General features: G+C 38.3%; 1 protein-coding gene across 1 annotated transcript in view; it reads right to left on the bottom strand.

Annotated features, from left to right (window-relative positions):
- Positions 1 to 14,092, bottom strand: part of EYS (eyes shut homolog) — a 1,008,942-nt gene that overhangs the window by 55,544 nt on the left and 939,306 nt on the right. Inside the window, exon 42 of the mRNA XM_052781811.1 lies at positions 2,299 to 2,471. Coding sequence (XP_052637771.1) covers positions 2,299 to 2,471 — 173 coding nt within the window. The remainder of the gene's footprint in view (positions 1 to 2,298; positions 2,472 to 14,092) is intronic.

Genomic DNA, 14,092 nt, shown 5'->3' with positions numbered 1-14,092 from the left:
ACCAAATGTATGGCTTTGCTGCTGCTAGGGCTACCCCTAAGGCTGCACCCAGCCTTCACTGCATTGTGGCTCTTTCTCCCCTCTTTGTTCAGTTTTAGGGTATGTGATAAAAAGGCCTTTTGCAGCTCTTTTTAAGTTTCAGTACAAAGTCTAGCTTAACAAGACTTCTGTCTGTGCTCAGTTTATTTCTATTCCTTCTAAACTCCTAAGACACAGTTCAATAAAATAATTTTTCATATTTTTGTAATTTTTTATGTTGTGGGCTTATTGACCCTAGATTTATACTCTGTCCTACGAAGCTGGGTGTTCTTCCCTATTTTGCTTGCTTACAACGATGATCCAGAGTTTTCCCTTTCCACTCAGTAAAATTTCATTCTTTCTGTGCTTTCAAAGCCTTCAGCTCTGTATTCTAATCAAACTAACAAATCTGTGTACCTTCTCTCAATTTAGGCTTTCTCAATTTTTACTCAGACTCTCAATTTAGAGACAGCTAACTACAAAGAGTTGTGGAAGAGCCTCATTGAATGACTACAGGGAAAAAGCAGTAGATGATTCTCGGTGTTGACAGATGTAAATTGAGGTAGCTTACAGAAAGCATCCCAGCCTTAGATACAGAATGGTGGGCTCCGAACTCGCCATCAGCATTCAAAGAAAGAGGTGTTAGGAGTTTTAATAAGCAGTTTCATGAAAACGTCCCTGTACTGATTAAAAGAAACAGAATGGAAGAAAGGGTTAAGAAAAGGACAGGAAGTAAAACAGAAAAATGACTAGCATCACTGTATAAAGCAGTGGCATTATCACACCTTGAATACTGCGGTCAGCTCTGGGCTCTCATTTTAAAGAGGATGCAGTGGAACTGAGAAGGAACAAAGAAAGGCAGCCTGGATGACTGAAAAAACAGCATGGCTGGTGTCCCCAATCAACTTGGACTATTCAGAAATAATTTGGGGAGGGTTATAATAAGGATTTATATGAAACCAGGAGAGGCATGGAGAAGGTGAAAAGGGAAACATTCATAAAACAAGGAACAACTCTGAAACATCCGTTCTAACACAGAAGCTTGAGGCATTAATGTCATTAGCAATTGGCGCAGTTAAACAAACAAATGGAGGTACTTTTGCACAAGCTATATACTTAAGCTCTGGAGCTCTTTGCCGCAGGATGTTGTATATCAAGTTTACATGGACTCAAAACCAATTAGAGAAGTGCATGAAAGAAAAGAAATCTATCAAGAGCTAACCCAGATATCAGCCCCGGCTCATGAAGCCCCCATGTCTTGTGCTACTGCAAGTTAAGAAAGATTACCAAGGAAGTATCACACGTTTCATACGCTTGCCTACATATTTGCTATTGGCTATCAATTATCAGGGTTAGATGAAAACATGGATAAAACATAAACATTCATCTACTGAAAATTTTGGAAAGTAAGATTTTAAATAAGAGGTAAAGATGTAAGTGATATGAAGAAAAAGACAAGGTAGACTTTGATCTGACCTGAACATTGCTTAATATTTATTTTAAAAGGCACTTCGTATGCACTGCTGAATCAGCTCAGAACCAGCGATTATTTTCTATACGCAGATTTTTCAGTCAGTACTTCTTGCTACATTGAGTGTTAGGGGAAAAGAATACCTTGGATGTTCACACACAGGAATTTCTAACCTAGAACAATCATTATAATCAGTGCTTGAGGAATAAAAGCCCTTCGTTTGATAGTATTAGTCAAAATGACCTATTTACTTAGCTTTATTAATTTTCCTTCATCCTGTCTCCTGTTACATAGCAAAGCACTTGGTAAATTTTAATTTGTTCCTCTTTTTGACCTGAGAAATGAATCATTTTAGCACTTGGTCGTATTTTTACAATCCAGAAAGTATTGTTTATACATTCCTTTTATTTACAAAATGTACAAAGTAATGCTTCCCTAAGCAGAGTAAAAAATCAAACTACAGGAGAAATTAATTTCTCCAAAGGAGCTCTCAGTCAAATCTCTCTCTCAGCTTTTCTCCAGGTAAATTACCAAAACATCAGACACTACCTGGTATTTCCTAGCTTCTCTACTTTCAGCTTCTTTCATCCCTCTCTCTCCCTTTCTCTGGCTGACACTTTTATGAAACAAGATGCGGGGGGATGCTCAGCTCAGACTTTCTTGGCTTGTGACTGGATTTTGGCCTGTGTTTGTAGGTGGGGAGGTGGCCACTTTCGGAGTTTTGCCTTCAAAGTATTTGACTCGTTTCTTACTGCAGCTTCTATGAATGATAGAAACTATGACCAATGAATAAAGAATATGGTTCTTACCATCACTGCAGAGGATGCCAGATCTTCCGTATGGACAAAGGCAAACAGCATCTCGCCTGGACTTCGGAAAACACGTAGCACCGTTTCCACATGGATTTTCATCACAAGTTGCGAACTGGCAGAGTTTTCCAGAGTAGAGTTTAGGGCATTCACAAAACCAATTTTCTGCATCACTGACAAATTTAAATTAAAAACAAAAAAATATGTATAAGTACCAAACTGCACTTAAAAAAACAGGATGGGTTTTACACTCACAGAAAATCAGTGACATTTGACTTATGGTTGTAATATACTTCTTTGTCTTTATTCTCTTAACTTTTTTTTTTTTTGCTTGTGTATCTGGCATTAGAGATGCCAGAATGCTTTATGGGTGACTTGAGCTGACAGGTTCTTTTGGGTTTAATTTTATATTTTAATTTATCTTTCCTTTCATGGTAAGATATGTGACTTCTTTAATGTCTCACTCGTTATTTGTGCTGCTACTTTCATAACATAGTTGAAATAAGTGCTACAGAAAAACAGCTCTTCTACATCTTACAGTAGGATGGAAGGAAAAACTGAAATATGAATACTTACAGAAGTGATTATATTGAATTGAACCAGAATAAACAGGTAATATCTCTGCTTTCATATATCTTATGCTCTCAGTCATAGAAAGAATATTAGAATAGGCAAGGGAAAAAATAAGTGTAATCAGTCTTGAGGCGTGATAAAAACAAATGTTTAGAAATGTGCATATTCTGTTTGTATGAATTATCTTTTTTTTAGTATACAAAGAGAGCACAATGGCAGATATGGTAGGAAAACCAAAATCAGATAGGAAAAGCAGGAGTGTAAGACATTCCCATCTATCCCTTATTATAAATATAATTTCCTTAAAGGCCTTATTTGACCTTCCCCTTGTTTTACGACTGAAATTAGATGACAGCTAGATAGGTCAGTTCATGTGATTACTACACATCCTCAGTATTGAACAGAAACGTGTCTGTCTTATACTTGATAAGGTCACATGTGCCTGTGGGTATGAATGCAGAAGACATGATGTGAGCTATATCAAACCACAGTCATTATGTTTTTCCAGATAATAGCATAATCATTAGGTTGTTCAGTGATAAAATGTCAAACACATATGATTTCTAAAAATCTGTTCACTGCTTATAATATCCATGCAATCAGGTTAGAGAAAATAATCTGGAGCTGAGAGAACTCCTGTATTTTTTAAAAGAGGGAAATAAGTAAGTCTTGTGACAGTCTTTGTGCACAGCAGTTGATTAGTGTGTTTCTAAACTGACCACCCGCAGTTCTGGGGAGTGAGGAACTCAGCTGGAGAGTCTACCAGAATGAATCTCATGAATAATGCCTCCAGACACCTTTGCAAAAGAAAATTGCTATCAGCTGCAATAATAAATTTCTGTGTGTAGCCTATTCTATTTATAGATCTGCTGCAGACACCGGGAGAGGAATGTAAATGAGATACTGGATTGCTTTCGTTTGTGTAGCAGCCAGAAGCCTGCTTTCAATGGTTTTAATACCAGCATTACACAGTTCAGCTAATTAAAAAAGCAACAATAAACTGAATTCTTCCTGGAAATCTACAATTGATGGTGATGATCTCTAAAACTAGTTATCAAATGTATTTCTGTTTGTTTATAGAAGAGAAGATAGATCATCACTGCTGACTGACTGCAAAATGCAGAGACTTCAGTCTTCACCTTTAAAAAAGCAATTTTCACACATTCTTCTACTGAGCTGTATAGGTCAACATTGGCCATTTCTTTTTATAGTCTTACTTTTGCTATTGTGGAGAAGATTAAAAATAACAGGTCTCATAACAAATTGTGAGTTTATTGTTATCAAAATGAGCAATATTCTAACATTTCACTATTGACACCATACCATCCTAGTAACAAAGAAGAGTGATTCCCAATGAGGCAAAGAAAACAGTTTTTAAAAAGTTCTACAAAATAATACAAAGCTTGAAAATATAACAGCTATCCACACAGAAAATATCTCAGCCAATTCACAAGTAGTAGTACACTGAAATACAAAGTCCCAAATGACTTATTATTGTCTCTCAAAGCAGTCTGTTGCTATATTTGTTTAAGAAGAGGACAAAGTCTCCCATATTCTGCTGAATTAGTCTCAGCTGCAAGAAACACATAAATGCTTGAATAACCAGGGACTTCTCTCCTCCCAAGTGGATTTCACAATTTCATGATATCCTGCTATCCTTTATAAATGCAAGAAGCAAATGAAAGGGGACACCAAATTAGAATGGTAGCATCTTTTGCCTACTCTGTACACCTGTGAATTGCTCCAGGAAAAAGTCATTGGATAATTATATACATGAGGTGAAGAAAGTGAATAGTGCGTGAAAGAAACAAGGAAATATCAGAATTTTGAGGCTGCAAAATTAGAAACAAATTTGGAGTGTTCTGCTGAAATTTATCATATGTCTATACTAGTGTTTGAGTTCAGATCCAAAGCATGGTTTTGAAGCAAACCTCCTTGTCGTCCCCCTTGGTTCACATTGTGGAGTGGTCTCAAGAGTACATGATCTCAATTTCTTTCAGATGAACTTGCACCAGAAGATTGTCTCACACTTCAGTACGCCAGCTGCTAATGGGCATTCAGTCCATGCAGCCAGACCAGGTCTAGTGTGAGTTAAAACTCCCTGAAACATGAATAACGGGGATGTTGGGTCCTCAGCACTAACTGATGTAAATCTACTCCTATTGAGCTACATTGTCTGCTAATACGGATGCAGATTTTTAAGACATCAAAAGAAAATCAGGCAGCCATGGTGTATATTATATATCAAAAAAGGCTCCAGATTTTAAACTGGAGTACTGATGAACTCCAGAAATAGACAGAGAAAAAACCTTAACCATCCAGAATCACTGGAAGGAAGAATGTCACAAACAGTGAGAGAAAATGGGAGAAGAGACAGAAATAGTGTAGAAAAGGAGTGGAAAAGACAAGAACAATACTCCTAGACCATCATCATCTCACATCACCAGCCTCCTCCTCTGAAATGGTAAGGGACACTCTTTTCATTACCATTTCCCATGTCAAAATATTCCTTTGATCTTTGGTCTAGACATTAGATTGGAAAGAAAATCATCAAGAAGCATCTGCATGGTATGACATGATATTGGTAATTCAATAATGTAAATTCTTCTCCTTGGATCAGTACTACATCAGGGACCTGATTTAATAAAATCAAAGTTTTGTATAGGATTGACACCTTGGGATGCCAACACAGGTTTTGATAACTTATTTTTTTTTAAATATTGCACAATGCAGCAGAGACTGGATTATAACACATTGATAATAGTCACAGCTGTATTTAACCACAGTTTTTTACTTTTAAACTAATTCTGTTTTTAAAAGAAAAGATTACAATCCCTCTGTACAATGTGTCCTAGACATCATTTGTACTCTAGCGATACCGTGCTGTAGTTCTCCAAGGCAGTGTATAATTTTCTATATGTCTGTGCTTTTTCCATCTCTAAAGGGGGAGTGCTATGCTCTGTGATTCCCACTGGAAGCACTGTACATGCCATCTGTGTAGTCGTGTGTGAGAGGGCTTCCCTGAAAGGAATTGCACTCAACACCCTTTAATCGTGGCAGTGCTAAGCTGAGAATGTCAAAAATTACGTGTCGCAGTGGGTTCAATATTTAACAACAAAAGTTCTTTTAGTGCTCTCACTATATTATCTGGGACAAAGCTATGGAAGTTGGAGGGAACAGCTTCCCAAGCTTCTTCAGTTAATAAATAGTAGATGTAATATAGTTTATTTTAAAGTTGTTACTGTTATTTATTCCTAGTGCCATTTTGTTTTAAAAACTGAAAGGAGCATCATACTTAATCAGTTTAAACTTTAAGTTGAATTACTCTTCATGCAAAGATTTGTTAAATCTCTTTCTAGAAAATACCAGGATAATGTAAAGGTGATTAGGATCTTCCTTTGAAAGCTTTGTGTAATAGCCAAATCCACAGAAACTCATTGCAGCCAGAAGGATAACCTTATCTCATCAATAATCTTAAAAATATCAAAGGACAATATATAAAGGAGGCATTTCTTCCTTGTGCACAGCAGGCGTTTTCCTAGTATATATCTGCCAATCTTTCCCTGTATTATACAGCTCCCAAAAATCAATTCAGCTTTCCTGCTGCTTCAGTACTTTCACCCAGGTTTCCTCAATTACAGTATCTTCTCTAGATCTGAGTGCTTTTGTTAGCTTTACTGTTTTGAATACTTTTTTCCCCCTATCAGGAATTATTATTCTGCAAGCTCTGGTGATTCACTTTAAATTTTCTTTCCTTTCACTGAAAGCACTTTCATGTTGGGTTTGCGTGGCAAGGTTTCGGTAGTGGGGGGGCTACAGGGGTGGCTTCTGTGAGAAGCTGCTGGAAGCTTCTTCCCCCATGTCCGACAGAGCCAATGCCAGCCGGCTCCAGGACGGACCTGCCGCTGGCCAAGGCTGAGCCCATCAGCGACGGTGGTAGTGCCTCTGGGAGAACAGAGTTAAGAAGGGAAGAAAGTTGCTGGGGGACAGAAACTGCAGCCAGAGAGAGGAGTGAGAAGATGGGAGAGCCCCAGCCCTGCAGACCCCCAGGTCAGTGCAGAAGGAGGGGAGGAGATGCTCCAGGCGCCGGAGCAGAGATTCCCCTGCAGCCCGTGGTGATGAAGACCATGGTGAGGCAGGCTGTCCCCCTGCAGCCCAGGGAGGTCCACGGGGGAGCAGATCTCCACCTGCAGCCTGGGGAGAGAGGACCCCACGGTGGAGCAGGGGGATGCCTGAAGATAGCCGTGATTCCATGGGGAAGCCCACGCTGGAGCAGGTTTTCTGGCAGGACTTGTGACCCCGCGGGGGACCCACGCTGGAGCAGTCTGTGCCTGAAGGACTGCAGCCCGGGGAAGGGACCCATGGTGGAGCATTTTGTGAAGAACTGCAGCCTGTGGGAAGGACTCACGTTGGAGAAGTTTGTGAAGGACTGTCTCCCATGGGAGGGACCCCACGCCGGAGCAGCAGAAGAGTGAGGAGTCATGCCCCTGAGGAGGAAGGAGCGGCAGGGACAAGGTGTGATGAACTGACCCCAACCCTCATTCACTGTTCCCCTGCACCACTGCGAGGGGTAGGAGGTGGAGAAAATCAGGAATGAAGTTCAGCCCAGGAAGAAGGGGGGGGTGGAGGGAAGGTGTTTTAAGATTTGGTTTTATTTCTCATTATCCTACTCTGATTTGATTGGTAGTAAATTAAATTAATTTCTCCCAAGTCGAGCCTGTTTTGCCTGTGACAGTAACTAGTGAGTGATCTCTCCCTGTCCTTATCTCACCCCATGAGCCTTTCGTTATATTTTCTCTCCCCTGTCCAGCTGAGGAGGGCAGTGACAGAGCGGCTTTGGTGGGCTCCTGGCATCCAGCCAGGGCCAACCCACGACAACATTCTAAACTGCTTCTCTTTATATAAACAAGGCTCTCTTTAAACCAAGCCTAAATCACTTGTGAACTAAATTGTTTTTGAAAACTCCTAGGGAAAATATTTCCCAATTGGTTGTGTACACTCACGGAAAAAAGCTTTGCTTTAAATTTTCTTTGAGGTAGGCTTATACTCAACAGTTACACTGGTTCTAGCATGGACTAAATAGGAGCTCACATTTAAAAGATATTCCTAAATTCTTTGATCCAGGTTAAAAGTATTGGAGTGGGAAGCTTCCAATTCCAAATCAAAAAGGAGTGACAAGCACCTCCCTTACCTGATGCCAACATACAAGAAAGAGACCATTGCATACAAAATGGTTCAGCTCAAACAGAAAATTAATTTAAAGGACCCAACAAAGAAATTCATATAAATAGATGCTTAATCCATCTCAGTCAGACAACAATGAGCATCTGCTCAATCTTACCATTAAGCATATGTATATCAGTTTCCTTGAACAAGAATCCACTCCTGAAACAATACTTAAACCTTAGAAAGTTTACTGGAGCTGTGTTTGAGTTAGTTATGACTTGGGAAGGACAGAATTTGGTTTATGGAAATGATGAAGGAGGAAGAGCTCTTGCTTATTGACAGAATATCTATTTCAGATCTTCAAAGATGTCATTATTTTCAGGAATTTAGGATTGCTAAAATTTATTTTAAAAGGTACTCATTCAAATATGTAACAGAGTACTATGTAACTTTTCAGGATCATGAAGCCTCTTCTGGAGTCTTTCATAAACCCTCTTTAACCTCCATTTTCCACTCAGATGGTGAATATACAGGTGATTCCCCATCACATGAAGGATACACATCCATTAAAAAGTATGATGCATAAAAGGTCCTGTCCCGTAATGTGACAATTATGACCATTCCTGTCACACAAGAGGATACACAATTGTGATATCAAGCACTTCTGGACAGGTAACCCTTAATGGTGGATGGTTAAGGATCCCTCAGGAAAAAATACAGCAAGCAATGCTTGGTGAGAACAATTTATGTGGGCAGCAATCCATTCCCTGGCCACATCTAGGAAGAGAAATAATGGTCTGTCAGGCTGGGTCCATCGCAAGGACTGTAATTAGCTCTGACACTACTCCCTTCCCCCATCTCCTCAGTCTTTTCAGTTAAATCTACATTTTCTCTTTCCTTGTGTTTTATGGGAAAAATAGCCAATAGATGTTATCATCTGCTAAAATGTATTTATAAAAGTGAAATTAATTTTTTGTTAAAGTTGAAAGGCTATGATTTTGATAATAAAAAATTAGCACTATACGAAACATGGCCAAGGAAGCACATAAACGTTTTCAACAGCATAAGGTAGAAGCCAGATCTCCACCTCTCACTGAAATCACATGCTGCCTAACTTCTGTTTGTCCTTTGAAAATCTCTCATCATTCCGTATGACAGAAAGTTTGCAATTGCTCCCAGCAGTCCCTAGAGTCCTAAACAGCCTTTGCTTCAACATATCTACTAGTTGCAGCAGGACTCCTCGGCACCATATCCAAAGCAGTAACACTGACCATTGGTGTGCAGCATATTGCTTGTTGCACTCTTTTCATTAACCATGCATTGTATACTATTATTCATTTCTGTTAGAAATGTAAAACAATCTTTTAGCACAAAAATATTCATTACTTCAATCTTAGATGAATTTATAGGTTGCAGAACTATGTAACTTGGTCATTTCCAAGATTTCAAAGTGTCCTCACAGAGCAACTGCAGTTTGCTACACTGATCATGAGGAGATGGGTAACAACAAAATTGAAGAATAAAATCTTGAACAGTTTGTAAAATAACAGCATTTACTTTAAATTCAGAACATAATAACTTTGAACTATAATGACTATAATCTAAATCCAGAACTGCCTACTGTGGAAAGAGAAACAAAGTTACTGTAAATCTATGTGTTCATTATACTTTCCTCTCTTTCTCAGTTTCTTCCTAATAATTTTTTTCTGTTTCTAAAACAGATTTTTTATTTACATATTTATTATTTTAAACTTTCATAGCTGCAAACTCTTCCTATTCCATTCTGAATTCAATGTCTAGAAAGAAGTTTTCATAACCACTTCTTCATTACATTGTCACTAGTTCTACTGATTTGCAACTCTAATAATCAGTGGCTCAGCATTTCCTTCGTATCTATTTAGCACCCATTACTCTTTCTATTTTAAAAACATTCTTAGTCATAAGGAGTTGATCATTGGTACTTTCTTGTAAGCCTTGTCTATGTATAAGGCTGGAAGCCAGGAATCTCTTAAGAACTCACATAAAAGGGTAAATTAGGCTTCGAACTTGCAGGGCATCATCACCTTCCCACAATGATTTGCCCAGTTCACACAATTACTCCCAGTACCTCCTGTTAATTCAAATGCACAGCCTTCTTTTCAATCCTAGGTACCATCTCAGGTCCTTCTAGTTTCAACTCAGTCTCTGAACTTTCTGTTTCTAGCTCAACAAAATGGAGATCATTTTACTGTATGCACGTAACACAGTGTAATAATTACATATAAGCATTAATGTTTATAAAACATGTGAAATGAAATGCATCCTAAACTATGAATAAAAACAGCCACTACAAAATGCTCTATGAAGACCTGACAACATCGTAATGGGACAAGGTAAACCATAGCTGCTTTGAACTGACATCACCTTTACCATCCACTTTGGATACTCTCTTTTCCAACAATCCTACAAACGCCACAAGAGATAAATTCTGAATGAATGAACTTCATGGAGGAGAAGCTGAATTGAACATTTCTTAGAGGGTCCATCTTTCCACATTATACCTGCACCCTATTTTTCTCAATGATTGCCAAAAGAAAATTTGTACCTTGCTTGTTCATTTCCTAATGAAAACACAAAACTGGGTGCACAGGCATGCACTCTGCTTTTCCTCTGGACAGCTAACAGAGCCACAAGAAGTTTTAACTGGGGCAGAGCAGGTATTATGATAATGCTTTTCCATGGAAGGGGATGACTATGAGCCATACTTTTACAATAATATTTTAACATTAATGAGAAAGTTGTATTTCTTCACTTAGCCTATTCAAAGCTTGCACATAGTTTCTAATTTTTTAATTGTATTTGTTGTCTATCCATGGGCCTTGGGAGCTTGCTGGTTTTTTCTGATTCTTTAAGCTGACACGGGAGAAGATAATATTCCTCCCTACAAATCATACCTCAAAGCAGTAAGCATTCGTGGACAGATATTCTCTGTGTTTGCACAGTGGCTACTGAAATGTAGCCCCGTGTTGCTTCTGCCTATGTGTTACAGCAAATATAATGAAATAATAACATAAACTAATATATATTAAAAAATGTACTTTTCTTGTACCATGTCATGGTGTAATTAATATATTAAAAATGCACCACTAACCTAATCAGTAAAGATGGCAGTGCAGGACACTGCCTGGACTTTTACACATTCTTTGAAAGAGTATAACTTGAGATATAACTAAAAGTCATTTGCCTATAGAAGATATTTTCTCAAGCTCCTGGTCAAATGAAGTTAATGACTATATATACAGCATACGAGGTTGTAGCCTCTCAAACATCAAATCCTAGGAATATTGTGGGCTGAGTTCATTTCTAATAACACCTCAATCTAAACCTATTATGAAGCTTGAGGTGATATATGAATGACACAAGCAATTGCACTTACCATATTTTCTACAAATTTAGTGCCTATGAAAGATGGTAGATTAGCCAAAATTCTCTGGTTGGCACGAACTAGATAATGTAAGTTTCCTTACCAATGACCAAGGTAATTTCTCTGCCTCAGAGGGTAATTCACACCTCTGTGCCTTTTCAATCTGTGGTTTCTTTGACTGACAAGAGCTTTAACTCTAATATAGATAACTCCTAGAGGATTCAGATAAGACTCTGGGAAGTTCCCAAAGAGCTTTGTACAGCCCTCAGACTAGAACATTGTCAGTCGTATGATATAACTGAATTAGTAAGTCATGTTTGAAGAACACTGATTTTCAGGAATCACCTCACATATACTGGGAGATAAATATCTAGAGCTAATTCTTACTACAGCCCAACAGTGGTGTTTCATCACTCGAGATATATCTAATTACACTGTAAGCATGGAATGTGTGGTGCTGAAATCCAGGGGAAAAAAAAAAAATCTAAGCACCCTAGATCTTTGTGGTTCTTTGAACAAGAACAGTAAAACTGGCCTCCATCGGGCATTGCACTCTCATATTGAATGTAGTATAAAGACTTCCCACAACAACAAAATATCATTTTTTGGACTTCCAAAACAAAATGCCTCTTAAAGCTTCTGGGTGTCTACTCTCTGTCTGTCTCTTTCTTCCCGTCTCTTTGAGATTCACTTAATTCCCCACTGCAGTCCAGATATCTTCCTCTACTGTCAGGAATAAGAGAGGAGAAGAAAGCCACAGCACTGTCTTCTTGTGCATCCTTTCTCTGGGGTGCCACCAGCTGTCAGAAGGAGTAAGAAATCCCTGCAGCACAGGATTTCTGTTTATACATTAACTGAACTGTAGGAGGTTAAGGAAAACTTCAGAGATTCCCTTTGCCCATGGCTCTGTCTGAATATCTACAATTTATTGAGACTAAGCTATTTCTTTAAATGACATCAAAGGTAAGTCACAAAAACTGAAAACAAAAAGCAATTAGGAACGTAAGTGCGTTTGAAGGACCAAATCTTGACCTGTCTACCACAGTTGTCTCCTACTACAAATTAAAGATAACGTATAGGAGACCTTTTACAAAGACTAATTGCACAACTGTTGGAACATGAGAAGGGCAAGAGAAGTGCTGAGTACTAGAACTACTGACAACGTTGACTGAAGTCCAAAGTTAGCAATCACTGTGTGCTTTCAATTTTTTTACAATATAGTCTTTATCAATAGCTTGCGTTGTTCTGTCTTGTAGGTTGACCTTTTACTTTGATTGCTGCCTCAGCTCTGAATTTCACACATTCCTGGATGACGGCTATGACTTATGAAGGATATAAGGTGCCCTAAAAACTGTGAAATCAAATGCTATAAAACTGAGTGTTGGCATTTTTCAAACGTGCAAGAACTGTAACTGTTAGAGTTGTTCCATTGTTGAGAACTAGCATAGTGAGGTGACACACCAGGCTAAACTAATGCAAAATGCAACCGAAAAAGTCTGTTTTGCAGCTGACGTTTTAATTGGTTCAAAAGGCCGTTTGTATACCATTTTCTTAAACAGACCTAACTTGAAATGCTATGAGATTAGTCTCTCTCTAGCTTGCACTCAAAAGGTCAAATAAGCCAGGTAGTCTGACTTATTTGCAGGAAAAGGTAAATTACTACCTTTAAAATGTAAATTACAGGAGAATTTATGTTAGAGGAAAACCACTAGAGGATGCATCACAGCATCATTAGCATTACTGTTATTTGCTTCCAGACTTCCTTCAGAGAAACAAGTCAGTTCCTCTTCCTTGATATCATAATGCTGATCCATTTGTTTATATTTATGCAGAATAACAGGAAGTTATTCTGTCAGTCTGGCTCTACAGGCTATCTTATCTTGCAAACTTCAGGGGAATGGAAATAAGCCATTCTTTTAAATAAGACACTTGAACTTACAAATGAATGACTAAAGTAACCCAAATTCAGACTCGAAATACATACGTAATGATTTACATTTAATCATAGCAGTGTTTAGAGTAGTTTTGTGGAAAAAACAGACATATGATTTTACATTGTTTTCTGGATAAAGGGTGTCTATAACTAAGGTTTAGCAAGACGGTGTCTGTGACAATATTAACCTTTGAATGCAAATGAGCTTCTTCATGTCTTCTGAACGTGTTTTATTTTCCAGTGTGCATCAGTATGAAGTCTACCCATGCAAAATGAAAATACTGGAACAATCTTCACGTCTTCTGAATGTGTTTTATTTTCCATTGTGCATCAGTATGAAGTCTACCCATGCAAAATAAAAGTACTGGAACAATTGCTAATAACAATCTGATATTACACTGTCTCATTCTAATCTCTGAATATTTTACATAGGGTTGTTCACTGCTGGGTGGAATGAGGGGTGCTTCAGTCTCTAACATACACTGTACTCTTCTGACAGAAAGGCTTCTACCCCCCTGATTCAGTAGCAAGGATGGTGATTTGAAAGGTCTATTGGTATTTTTGCCATAAAGGTTCGAGGCTATGTCTACACAGCAGAATGAGGAGATCATGGAAGTAGAATCAGACATATTTGACTTAGCTTTAATCTAATTAGCACTGTTACCTCCTGCAGGGAAAACATGGTGGGATGTTTCATCCTGACTGCTAACCTTTGAAGG

The sequence above is a fragment of the Harpia harpyja genome, chromosome 3 (assembly GCF_026419915.1).
Source record: "Harpia harpyja isolate bHarHar1 chromosome 3, bHarHar1 primary haplotype, whole genome shotgun sequence".
NCBI classification, from domain to species: Eukaryota; Metazoa; Chordata; class Aves; order Accipitriformes; family Accipitridae; genus Harpia; species Harpia harpyja.
This window is presented reverse-complemented; position numbering and strand designations above follow the sequence as displayed.